This window comes from Falco punctatus (assembly GCF_963210335.1).
Source record: "Falco punctatus genome assembly, chromosome: 1".
NCBI classification, from domain to species: Eukaryota; Metazoa; Chordata; class Aves; order Falconiformes; family Falconidae; genus Falco; species Falco punctatus.
The window spans coordinates 11,596,455-11,608,645 of record NC_137580.1 but is presented as its reverse complement, the minus strand read 5'-3'; the positions used below and the strand labels follow the sequence as shown (position 1 = coordinate 11,608,645).

Genomic DNA, 12,191 nt, shown 5'->3' with positions numbered 1-12,191 from the left:
GAGACTTTTTTTTAGCCTTGGTGTGCTTATAAGGCAGAAGGCCACAAGAAGAGCTTTGAAGACATTTTTTACTGTTAAGAGTCATACTGCTACATAGGAAGAAAAAAAAAAAAAGAAACCCTTCCTGCTGCTTCCTATGAAAAATACTCAGTGTAGTGGTATTTATAGCAGGCAAAAGCATTGCAGTGCTGCAGGCCTGCCTCTTGCTGCATAAAACAAAGCAAGAGCAATATTTCATTTAAGTTTTCCAAAAGATCCTGTCTGCAAAATACATTTTTATAGCAAGTACTGGAATAAAAGGGTGAAGCCTACTGGGAAGTTAGCAGATAATTTCTGTGCCATGTCTACCTTTTATTAAAATACAGCAGAAAAGGGTTCACCGTTATGCTGTGGCAGGGGGGTGTGATTTTCTGAGTGATAACCTAAGAACTGCCTTGCGGTGGGGAGAGACCCCAGCCTGTTCGCAGTCATTCCACCCTCCCCACCCCCCCCTCCCAAATTACCCTTTAAGGCCGTGAAGCGGTGGACATCCACTGTCACATGTCCAGGGTGAAATAAGAATCTCAGCCCTTTCCACTTTGGAAGAGCTCTGCAAGGATAGCAATGGCATACAAATCATGCTGTTTCCCACAGTTTGGTTTCTTTTTGTTGGAGAGTGAGCGTTGAAAGCAAGGGTCTGAGTAAAATGGCGTAAGAACCTTCCAGATAGTAAATATCGTCACCCTGGGAGAGTGATGGTGGGAGTTTCATAGTTGTGATACTTCAGCTCCTGCTGGTAAAGCAAAGTCTCCCGTAACGGGTGCTGTGGCTCTGTGCCCGGGCAGTGGCGGTGCAGTACCACGCTAACGGACACCCTGGGCTCTCCATAGGAAAATGGAGCTGCCTGTGCAAAAGTAAAATGGAAATTAAGGGCTTTTTGTTGTTGTTGTGGGTTTGTTTGGTTTGAGGTTTTTTTGGGTTCTGGGGTGGTTGTTTTTTTTTGTTTTAAATACAGAGCTGAATGCAGTATTATCCTTGCTCTCAAGGCAACGCACGTTTTCTACCACAAGTGTAGTTTCTTCTAGAAACTGCCTACAGGGTCTGAATGGAAACTCCAGCTTCTGGTGTGACTTTCTGTGGTAGATAAGCAAGGATTTGATTTATTAAAGGTGCCATGTGTTGCTTTTAGAAGTGTTTAGCTACAGATGACTAGATATCTCCCTTAATGGGCAAGTGGATTATTTCTCCTCCTTGCAAAGACCATTTGAGGACAGAGCCTAAGAGAAGACAACCCTCAAGGAGAAGCACTGCATCTCCCCCCTCAGAGAGCAATCGAGGGCAGCCAGCACCATGAAAAGAGGAAGCTGTCTCAGTCTAGCTGGTGTGAAATGCTTACAGCAGCTCAAAGGTCTGCCTTTCTGTGGGGCATCAGGAGCTCCTCATCCCTGGCCCAGAATCTCCCCAAAAGGAGCCACCCATTCTGGCTTCCAGGGACACAATTTGCTCTTTCTGAAATGCCAGCTGAAGGAGGCCCTGGCTGGCAGTAGCTGATGTCACATCATCCTGGGAAGAGCATTCACCAAGGAAGCCAGGCTCCTTGGTTGTAAAATCCTTTCTGTCTGCGGAATTCCAAATCCACGCTTGCTAGAGGAATCTGTCATCCCAGGCTGGTTAGAGGGGCCTCAGCTCTTTGCTCCGAAGCAGATCATCGCTCTCATTCCACAAGTGTCAGGAACACATGTGGAGCATGTTACAGCTGTGCAACACGGCACTTCACCCATTTGCCTGAATGGGAATGTTTGTGTGGGAATTTGGGACTTCTGGTGGCCAGACTCTGTTTTGCTACCAGCAATGCAAGTACAGTAACTTATGGGTTGTGTGAAACACGTACCTTGGCATTTCTTGCTCTTCAGAGGATGTTTTAAAATACAAATACAGCTGTCTGTTGTGCCCTGTTTGGGCACTTCAAGTTTGAGAACGCACTTGCCCTGAAAGCAAAGCAGCCGTGCCAACTTTTAAAATTAGGACTGCAGGGTCAGGGGAAAGAGGTCTGGAGCAGGTGGCATCACCACTGCCTTGACGCTTGAACAGTCAGTAGCTGAAAGAGATCAACTGCTACCGACAGGGAAATGAACCAGATGGCAGCAGAGAGACATAACCTTTTTTTTTTTTTTCCAAAGACTTTTATTAGTAAACACTTTGAACACTTACTGTGGGCCTTACTCTACATGGAAGTACTGCTTTATTTCTTCTCCCTCATCTTTTCCAGCTATCTAAACAAACATCAGCCCAACTCCAACTGTTGTCTCTCTTCCCTCCTCTCTCCCCACCTCATTTTCCAGCATAGTGGCACATTTACAATCCATATATGCAATACCAATGAGCGCTACTCCATGCGCCAGAGTTACTGTATAGCACAGCCCTGTTGTCGCTTGGGCGCTTTGCCAGAGTTGCCACGGAGAGAGGCTCCTGAACACTGCTGCTGTATGGTTTCAAGTCAGATGCAGGATCACCAGTTTCTCTCAATAAATAGATTTTAATCTTCTAACAGGTTCCAGTGTAGCTTTAGATTCTGAAGATAAATAAAATGAAGTCTTTCAACATAAAGATTGGCCCTTTACAGAAACAGCAAGATTGACAAGACTACAAATTTAAACCATTCAAGTAATACTTGAAGCAGAGGAGGAAATACTCCCTGGTTAGGTGTGTTGTCTGGAGAGGAGCACAAAATAAACAAAGGTAATGGTCACTGGATATACATACCTACAGGCCGTATGTGCAACTGACACATGCACATTCATCTGGAAAAAGGAGGATATTGCTGTACGATGTAGTTAGCCTGTATTTCCTCACTTGCTCTTAGGGGAAGGGGTCTACCTCACACTGCACTATTATCCATTCACTTTTAATGGAACAGTCATCTCAAGTCATGTAAGAGTGAAAAGACACGCATGAGCTTAGATTTGTTCATGTCTAAACTGCATTAAACTTCCTTCCTATTGCAACAGAAAAGACAGAACACAATCCCACCGGGTAATCGAGCCTCATTCCCTTCAGTACTTGCACAAGCTTAACGTGAAATAAATTAAGTCAGCATGCTGTCAGGGCAGGTTGTTTTACAAACACAAGTGTTTTGATTTAAATACTAAGGCCTCCGCATTCACTAGAGGATTAAATCCTTACACGTGGGGGTTGGTGAAAGGACAAAGCTCATTTGCCTGCTGGTTGTCAAACCCTGACAGGGCAGGAACACCGCGACGAGAACACCGACTCCTTTCTTCCTCCCTCAGAGGCTCCAGATGAACAAGTGCTGAATGGCAAGTGCAACTGCAAACAAGTGCCCATAATAACGTTTAGTCAACAGTATTTCCTCATCCTTCAACAGCTTCCAGCTTCAAAAGTTTTCTCTAAAATAAAATAGTGAGTTAAGACACTGCAATACCAGGTGGCATTCCAACGCGTTACAGCAGTCTGTCGGGGTCTTGATTAAAACTAAAGTCACACACCAGAGAGAGGTGATCAGAAGGGTAATTGAACGATGGCAGCCTGTTGGGCCCAATCTGCTCTTCAGTCAGCAAGCCCAGGGCTGAGTTCACATTCAAGGCATGCTGGGAATACCAGATATAATCCAGCGTGTGCCGGCACTCTCCCGAGGGCCGGATCTTCCAGGTGGTGTACGGGGGCTCCGACTGCCCGTCAGGGCTCAGCAGCTTGTATGCGCTGTTCAAGTTGAGGCTGGAGTTGGAAAATTCTCTGTAGACCTCCTCCGTTGGCTCCGCATTGAAGTCTCCACAGATGATCAGAGGGATCTTTGCACCCTGGGTAATACTCTTCAGGTTCTGGAGGAGATCGCAGCCTTGTGCGGACCGAAACCTCTCCCAGCCGGTGCGGGCTTTCAGGTGAGTGACAGCAATGCAGAACAGTCTTCCAGTTTCATTGCACTTCAGCGTCTGAGCTATGGCCACTTGGTTGGTCTTCAGCTTCATGGCGGTGAGACGGATGTTGGCGCTGTTGATGAGCTCAAAGCGGTCTTTGAGGAAAAACAGGGCGCAGCCATCCGGCCCATTGTTCTGCTCCACATCTAGGCACGGGGACCACGGCTTCGGGAAGAAAGTACACTGGTAGCCGAGTCGGCTGAGGAGCGGCTCAAAGGTATCAAAGTAGTGGTCGACTTCTTGCAGGCACAAGATGTCAGGCTTGTACGCAAGGATTTCCTCCAGGATGAGGCACTTCCTCTCTTCCCATTTCAGAGCTTCCATAGGGCACTGAACAAAGTTGTCTTTGCCTTCTCCGAGAGCTGAAATCAGCAGGAAGGGGGGGCAATAAAAAAAAAAAAAAATTTAGAAGTTACCAATAGCTAAACCAGGCTGTCTTCCTCCAGGTTTTGCAGAGGCTCTCGGGAGCCAGCTGCCACCGTGCAGCAGCCAGCGGCTGCTTGCATCCCCGCATGAGGGCAGGCAGCCTGTCACACTGCAAGAGGTTGTAACGGGGGGCAGCACGAGGCTTTTGTAATGCTTTGCTTTCCCTGTACAACCCTGCACATCAGTTTACACGCAGGTGATGGGTATTCCAGGAGCAGCTGCTGACTTCAAGGGTGCCAGGCTTGCCAATGGGTGCGAGAACCCCTTCTCTAAACACTGAAGTCTCTCCAAAAAACTCAAGTTCCCTTTACAGATACAGGTTAAAGAGATTTCTTCCCCCTGTTCCCAGAAGTCACTACACTGTGGCAAGTGCTTCCACATGTGGCAGCCACAGCTTAAGCCTGAGGAAAAAAAAGTGCAGTGGTATAGGAGTGACTTAACTGCAGAATGTTAAGGCAGTCGGTCCCTACACGGGGGATTTCCCACCCCAAAAGACTTTAAGATGAGGCTGTTGCATAAGTCAATTTACAAACTTGATTTTAGGGGTTGGAGAAAAAAAAAAAATCAGTTAAAATTACTTTGAAGAACTAAGAATTCCTGTAACACATCTGAATCCCTGAATAGTTTACTGATAAACTAATTAGAAAACTCCACAGAAGCTTTACGAAGAACAGAACTTAGTCAAGGATGAGTCTTTTGGGGGGGGGTTGACAGCTACCTAGAAGTGACAGGTCACAGTATTTTGAAAACACTGTGTTCGGACAGGCATTCAGCGCTACCCTTGGCATCACAGTTGCAAGGAGACACCTTTTTTCCTTTCCTACGGAACAGAAGGCAAGCCACTATTTCAAGCGCTGAAAATCTCCCCGCCCCTCGGTCACCTTGTGCCTCGTGTAGTTCAGCTCTCCCCCTTTGCTCTGCCAGTCCCAGGCATGCCTAACTACACAGACACCGCTGCATTTAAAGGTTTTCATTGCTGCATTTGATCTCAAGGTCACACCTTGAGCTTAGAGGCAGCTCCTACCTTGGGCAAGGATGTTCCACTGCATGACCCGAATAGGGCGGTGGTTACTGGCAGTGTTTTTCTTCAGGTCCACAAAGTTCCTCTGAAACCGGGGTGGCCGTTTCTGCAGAACAATCTGACATTCCTCCAACAAATCCTTGGGGTCTATAGGATCCAGCCGTGCTGAGTCTGGCTGCTCCAGGCAGTCCTGGTGCTGGGACACGGCACTGCTGCTCAGCGTCTTGGCGAGCGCACTGTAGAGCCGACTGGTGCTGTTTCCCATGGAACACACTGGAAAGGAGAAAACGGTGTCAGACAACCACCATAACTCTTCCCACCGCGTAGGCGCCTTACGGATAACCTCATTACAGTGCCAGCAGTTCATGGTTTGTGCGGGAGCCTGTTCCTGCACCCGAGGTAAAATAAGGATACAGAGACAGGGTTAGTTCTGCCCACAGTCTCCTCGTGTTTTGCTTCATCTCAGGGGCTGCTCACCCCCGCAGCACGCAAACGGGCCGGTTTAAGAGATCGTGCAGGTGTCTTCTAAGGGAAGAAAGGAGTCTTTCATCCAGAATAGCAGGACTAAGATTAACTTCTGCATGTCTTGTGGGAAACAGAACAGAGTGTCCTTTTCCCCTCCTCACAGAGGAGAGAGCCCAGCAGGGAGACAGATACTGCCTGCTCCTTATTTCGTGTGCAGTTTGTCTCGGATGGAGATGGCACCTCACAGCTGGACACCCTCTGCCTGCCGGGGCTCCCTCCGGGCTGCAGCACAGCGAGCACGGCGACTCGTTCCCTCAGGTTACTATTTCATAGGAACCACAGCTTCATTCACCCCAAAAGGAGCAACATTTTCAGGAGCGCAGAGCAGCCAAATGCTTCTGCTGCCTTAGACCCGGGGATGTGGGGCAGAGCAGGGGGTCTCTCAGCTTCCCTTTGCGCCCCTCACCCTCCTTTTTCCCTTCGGCTCCTTGCTCCTTCATGCCGTGTCCCAGCTCGGCAGCTTCCAGCGCACCCCATGGTCCTCCCCAGGCCCCCACAACCCCCTGCTCCCTCAGCCGTCTCAAGCACGCCTCCCGCAAACCCCCAGCTGTGCCCCAGCCCCCCATTAACGCAGTCAGCCACCCTCCTGGCCCCGTGTCTCCTACAGGGAGGTGTCCCCCCCCTCACTGGGCCACAGCTGCCACATGGGGAGTGTGCATGTGTCCCCCACTCCTTTTTGCCCTTTGGCTTACACGGAGTTAGGTGCAGCCCTCTCCCCTTAGCAGGGGTCAAGCAGCAGAGCTGTCCCCTTTCAGGTGGTGGCCCTCTAACTATTACGCTATAAAATACCTCCTCCTTCCCCTTCACAAGGGCTCAACCAGTACCACCAGGCAGCTGCAAACGCCCCGAGGCTTGCTTACCACAAACACACCCAAGATGTGAGGGCTAAGGGCCAGGCTTCTGGGTAGCCGTGGAGGAGCTGGCCCAGGGTTCATGATATCCCTCCACACCTGTGCAGCAAGTCTGGGCCACGTGTGTCCCAAGGTCCCTTCCAACCCTTCCTCAGGGGGGACGTTTTGCTCTGCAGTGCCACCCTTGCCACAACAAGTTGGCGAGAACTTGAGAAGAGGCTGTTTGTGCTTTTCCATGCTCGGCGTCTGCCCCAGTAGCACGCCTGGACACTTGATTTCCCTTCAAACACTGGCCGGAAGAGCAGTGCTTGCACCACAGCAGAGGCCACACTTCCAGAGTTTCATGGTGATCTCAACTTATTTCCCCCTGAGTGCATTTTGCAAAGGTAATCTTGAGCAAAAGAATTTCAGTGTTGCATTGCTGTTGGCCCACAGCAGGTTTTACCTAAGTTTATTTGTACCTTGGAGTTACTTAAAAACGGAAAAGACTTGTCATTGCACACTCGCATCTTGCAACAGGTTTGGGGTGCCACCCAACACATCTGCATGTTTGGCCTCGGGTAGCCCAAGCTACAGCATTATGAGTCACAACAGCTGGTGACAGATGTACAATAGTGACAGACCTGGCTAGAGGGGAAGGCAGGAAGATGGAAGCCCTAATACTTTAATAAACAGAAGGAATAAAAGAGAAAAGACAGACTCTGCAGCAGAAGCCTCACACCCTTGCCTTTTGGAAAATGGGTGCTTTTAAAGACACTAAAAAAATTGCTGCTTTAACATATGCTTTGTATGTGCAAGCCAGTGAAATAGTGCCTCTGAACAGTTCTAAAAAAAAGTCATAAACTGGGAATTGGAATTTGACATCAGATGTCTCTCTCCACCCCCACCCTTTTAGTTAAAGTACCAGGAGTTCCTCAAACTGATGTGAGCTTGGGCTCACACGCATGAATGTCTTTCTAGGAGAACAGTGTTTAAGGTGCTTCAGCTTTTGCAGTCTTTTAGTACACAATTCTTGTCAAGAAGCCAAGTACTGCTGAAGTAGAAGAAATGCCATTTAATAAGGAGGGAAGCTGGCCCAAACACGAAACCCCTTAAGCAGGACCCTAACACAGCTGCGAGGAGGAGCAGGAACGAAAGCACACTGGTTACACAGGGTCCAGCTGACACACTACCAAAGCTGCCATGCAGAAATCCGAAGAAATCTATAGAGCTTTTAATGAAAGCTCTGCAGGGAGCTCCTCGCCTGTTTTTGGGGCAGGTACCAACCCATAGTTAAGTGCTGCAGCTGAAGAGAAGTACACAGTGCTTTCTGCTACCCGAGGGATACAGCCAGCTGCTGAGTACAGCCACAAGCCCTGCGCAGCTCTGCCCCAGAAGCACACCCTGCCCTTCCCTCCTGGCACAGCACCAGCCAGGCAAGTGGGAAGCCCGCATGAAGGCAGTGCCTTCCGCGCAGCCCCTGCTGTGCCATGGATGAACATGGCTCTTGTAGGGCTCTCCGAAGTAATACTAGGGAGTTGTTCTGCTCCAAGAAGCAGATAGCAAGAGCCTAGGCTGCTCACTGCTCGTGACCTGGATCAGAGGGAGGATGTTGAGACAAGCAAGGTGCAATGCATCTGGAGCCAAAAGTCTACGGTACAGCTCTGAGCAGCTTATGTCTGTTACAGCAGGGTGAATTCTAAGTTCAGTCATGCACCTGCCAGCTGCAAATGAAGCCAGAGCATCATCTAAACCACATCATCCCTGGGGTTGTGGATATCCAGCTTTTTACGGGGAGTCAGGCATAGCCTAACCCGCACAGGATGTGGTACAGCACAGATCTGACAGCTTTAGATTAAGTAATACCTCAGGAAAGAAAAAGAGCTGCTGTTTTCTTTTGAAAGCCCAGGGAAGGTTGCGTGAACAAGGGCCTGGGCTGTAAATCAAATGCTTTCAGGCCTCCCGTAGGGGTCTTGGGAGTCTCTGGCTGAAGGGGCACTCCTACTCCTGCAGGAAGACTCCAGCTTAGGATGAGTGATGAACTGCACAAGTTCTTTGTCCCCAAAGTGCTTGAAACCACCACAGCACTGACTGGACTGTTCTGCAGAACAGGGGCCAGACCAGCAACCTGAACATTGAAACTCCAAACAAAACCCATTTGTTATTTTTTGCAACGCTTAACAAGTTCATGGCAGCGAGGCAAGTACAAGGTCACCGTTCTGAGATCCTTACAGTCCAAGTTAAATGACCTGTAACTTGCTGGGATAATGCTGCTGCCAGTGCTGTGACACCGTGGTGCTGGTGTACACAGAGGAACAAGTGGACTCCTGAGCTTGCACTTTAGCAGCGAGGGGTGAACACAGAAGCAATTCTCATGGTGTGATGTCGCAATAGGGAACACCAGCTCAGCAATTACTATACAAGGTGCTTAAAATAATAAATAAATAAAAAAAGTCTTCCTCCCTGCAAGGGGGGTGTCTCCACACAGTAAGGGCAGGGAACAATTTACACTGTTCATTAAACTTCAGAACAGGGTGCAAAGTTCAAGGTCTCTTATGTCATCCAGCAACAGCACAGAAGATAAACTTCTAGCAGCTCAGGCAATGAGCAGTCACAGACTTTATTTTAAGGACTTTGCTTCAAAGGTAAGGGCCACAGCATGCAGGCAGACCAGAGGACTGTAGGGACTATCAGAGCCAGGGCCCTTAACTTTTGAGTAAGGCAAACAGCATTCTGGTTTCCCTTCCTTTCATCTCGTGCCTCCCAGCACTGCTTTTGGCTGAGAGCCCCCACTTTGTTCACCACAGGGATTTCACTGCCAGGTGAACGGCTCCACAGCACCTGCAGCCCAGTCCGTAGTTACACATCAGCCTCCACAGCAGAGGCAGCCAGCAGCAGCTGGAGATGCCCTCCCCTGCAACCCTCATTCTAGAAGAAACTTGGCAGACACCATCCTCATGTGACAAGACCTATGCTGCAGGGTATCATACTACATGTACAGCCTTGTTTGGGCCAGCAATGGGGCCGCAGCCCTGCAGCACCTGCATTCAAAGCAGCAATTGTTGCTGTTGCTTTGAGTTAGAGTCCCGATTTTGGCGCTTACGACAGTTTTATGTACAGGGAAGTCTGGATTGTCATGTGGGAGTTAGGAGAGCTTGGCACAGCAAGGAAGGTGCTGCTTAGTCAACAGGCAGCACCAGAAATAGGAGGGAACCTCCAATCCTGCCTTAAGTAATACACAAAATCAGTACTTGGCACAAGCTCTGGAGATCCTTTCCCCCCCACCCGTTAAAGTGCTCTGCTCATGGGCTTGACTCTGCCAGCTCGCAGGCACATACACATAAGCTCCTCTTCCCCGTAGCAGCATGAAGCTTCAATCCTGCTGTTTAGCATCCTGGCCTGGCTTCAAGAGGAGGAACGGCAGCACCCTGCCCCAGCTGGCTCGTACAGCCCTCCTGCAACAGCACCAACAGGGAACCAACACACATCACTCCAACCCCAGCAGAGGACGGCAAGGAAAAGTAGATCTCCTGCACGCCAGGCAAGTGAGACGGCCTCGGCTGCTGCATAAAGCGTGCTGGACACATCGCCTCTCCCGCCAGCAGCAGCCTGGAGGAAAAGCAGCCGCTTCCCTGGCGTTCACCGGGAGCCTGTGCTGCAGCTGCGCACATCTGCCCCCCGGGAGAGGCGGGCCGCTGGGCAGGAGACGTGGCTCGAGGCTGGAGCGGGACTGGGGGGTCCCGGTGGGCGCATTACCCCACGGCGCGGCGGGAGCTGCGTGCCAAGGTGCCGGCTTGCCGTGACCTCCCGGCACAGCACGCACCCAAGGACATGCGGTACCTCGAATGCTTTCCAGGTCTCGTTTTAGGAACGGGATAAAATCATTTAACGGGACAAACAGATCCGTGATGGCTTCGCACAGCCGCCTTCGCCTGCCCGAGGGTCACCCGCGCTTTTCCCACTCGCGGTCTCCAGTAGAAAAAACCCACTGCCAGTCCCGTTCCCCGCAGGGGGCAACACGCCGTAGGAGGGCTCGGCCAGCCGACGGGAGGCGCTTGGCGGCGGGACACCGACCCGCCGGGACACGGCAGGAGCCTGTACCCGCCCCACGCAGCCAACCCCAGCCCGGGCACGCAGCGAGTCCCGCGGCTGCCGGGCCCCGACCCGTGGCGCGGGCCGCTTTGCTACCGGGCGCCGCTCGCCGTCGCCTCCCCAGGGAAGCCTGCCGGGTACCGCCTGCACGGCCCCGGGGATGAGAGCCCCGGTGCTCGCTCCGACGGCAGCACCCGGCCCGCCTCCCGGCGGCAAGCGCTCCCAGCTGGGCTGCTTCCTTCCCCGCCCGGTACCCACCTGTGCGGGGCGAGGGCCCCGGGGCGGGCGGGCCACCCGCCGCTGCTGCTGCCCGCGGGGCGGCGGGGTCGAGGACCGGTGGGGAGGCGCGGGGCCGCGACGACGGCAGGAGGGAGGCGGAGGCAGGGGCGCAGCAGAGGGCGGGCAGCGCCGAGCAGAGGCAGCGCGCAGGGCTCTGGTACATGCTCCCGGCGAGGCGGGCGGAGCGGGACCGGACAGGACGGGACCAGACGGGACACACAGCGGCTCCCACGCCCGCCCTGCGGAGCCGCTTATAGAGGCGGCGGAGCCCCGCGCGGCCGGTACATCCGGCACCTACCACCCGCACCCGGGGGGGGGAGGCGCGGACACACCGCGGGCACCGTCGCCCTCCCCGAGCCCGCCTGCGGGGAGCGCCGTGTGCCGCGGCCGCTCCGCGCCTCCCGCTGCCGCGGGCCGGGGACGCCGCGCCGGGAGGGCCGCGCCCCGCGGCCGCTCACCACCCTCCCGCTCCCCTCTCCTCCCCCGCCCCGCGGGATGGTCTCGCCCGGTGGAGTTTTTCCGCTGGTGACGTCAGGGAGGGGAGCGTTGAGTTCCCACGGACGTCACGGCGCGGGGGCTGGCGGCCCCGTGACCGCGCTCCCCTCCCCCGCCCGGCGGGCCGAGGCCAGGGCCGGGACCGGGCCATCTGCGGCCGTGGGTCATGGGGCGCCGGGGCTCCCTACGCGTGGGGCAGGCGGCGAGGGGCCGCCCGGGTTCCCAGCCTGTCAGGCGGGAGCGGGGAGGCGCCGCGCCGCGTCAGGTGCGGAGGGGCGCCGGGCAGCCCCGTGTCCCCGGGCCCGCGGGAGGGGACGGGCAGGGCGCCCCGCCGGCGGGGCCGCCCCACGCGTGTCACCCCCGTGGGAGCCCGCGAGGGGCTTGGTGCGGGGTGACGGTGGAGCGAGGCCTTGTAGCGGGGGTCCCGGCCCGGGGGGGGCCTGGTGGGGGCGGGAGGGCCCGGGGCGGCCGCGCTCCCCTCAGGCAGCGCGGGCCGGGCCTGCGCTCTCCGGCTGAAGTCGCCGCCTTTTCGCTGGAGTTTCTGCGCGTTTGGCGGGTCGGATAAATCGCGGAGGCCGCTGCGGGAGGTGGGGGCCTGCTGGGACGGCG

At 53.6% G+C, this 12,191-nt stretch overlaps 1 protein-coding gene and 1 long non-coding RNA gene across 3 annotated transcripts in view; one reads left to right on the top strand and one right to left on the bottom strand.

Moving 5' to 3' along the window:
* Positions 1–969: 969 nt before the first annotated feature.
* Positions 970–11,251, bottom strand: NOCT (nocturnin). 2 transcript variants are annotated; one of them, XR_013930558.1, is made up of 4 exons: positions 11,067–11,251; positions 5,365–5,634; positions 2,743–4,276; positions 970–2,551 (listed from the first exon to the last, which is right to left on the bottom strand). XR_013930558.1 is itself a non-coding variant. In XM_080403094.1 (3 exons), exons 1-3 carry the CDS (start codon positions 11,248–11,250, stop codon positions 3,441–3,443), a joined length of 1,290 nt encoding a protein of 429 aa, XP_080259220.1. In that variant the 5' UTR covers position 11,251; the 3' UTR covers positions 970–3,440. The 2 variants fall into 2 exon arrangements, 1 of the variants encoding a protein (XP_080259220.1); XM_080403094.1 differs by having other exon boundaries at positions 970–4,276.
* Positions 11,252–11,711: 460 nt separating this feature from the next.
* LOC308070061 overlaps positions 11,712–12,191 on the top strand; it is a 39,032-nt gene continuing 38,552 nt past the window's right edge. Inside the window, exon 1 of the long non-coding RNA XR_013930605.1 lies at positions 11,712–11,842. This is a non-coding gene — a long non-coding RNA (uncharacterized lncRNA). The remainder of the gene's footprint in view (positions 11,843–12,191) is intronic.

Excerpts from the sequence above, each read along its gene's own strand:
- NOCT (XM_080403094.1), bottom strand. The coding sequence starts at position 11,250 with ATGTACCAGAGCCCTGCGCGCTGCCTCTGCTCGGCGCTGCCCGCCCTC. Across the intron at positions 5,635-11,066 it reads GGGGCCCTCGCCCCGCACAG|TGTGTTCCATGGGAAACAGC; the intron begins GTGGGTACCGGG and ends TCTCCTTTCCAG. Across the intron at positions 4,277-5,364 it reads GTGGAACATCCTTGCCCAAG|CTCTCGGAGAAGGCAAAGAC; the intron begins GTAGGAGCTGCC and ends TGCTGATTTCAG.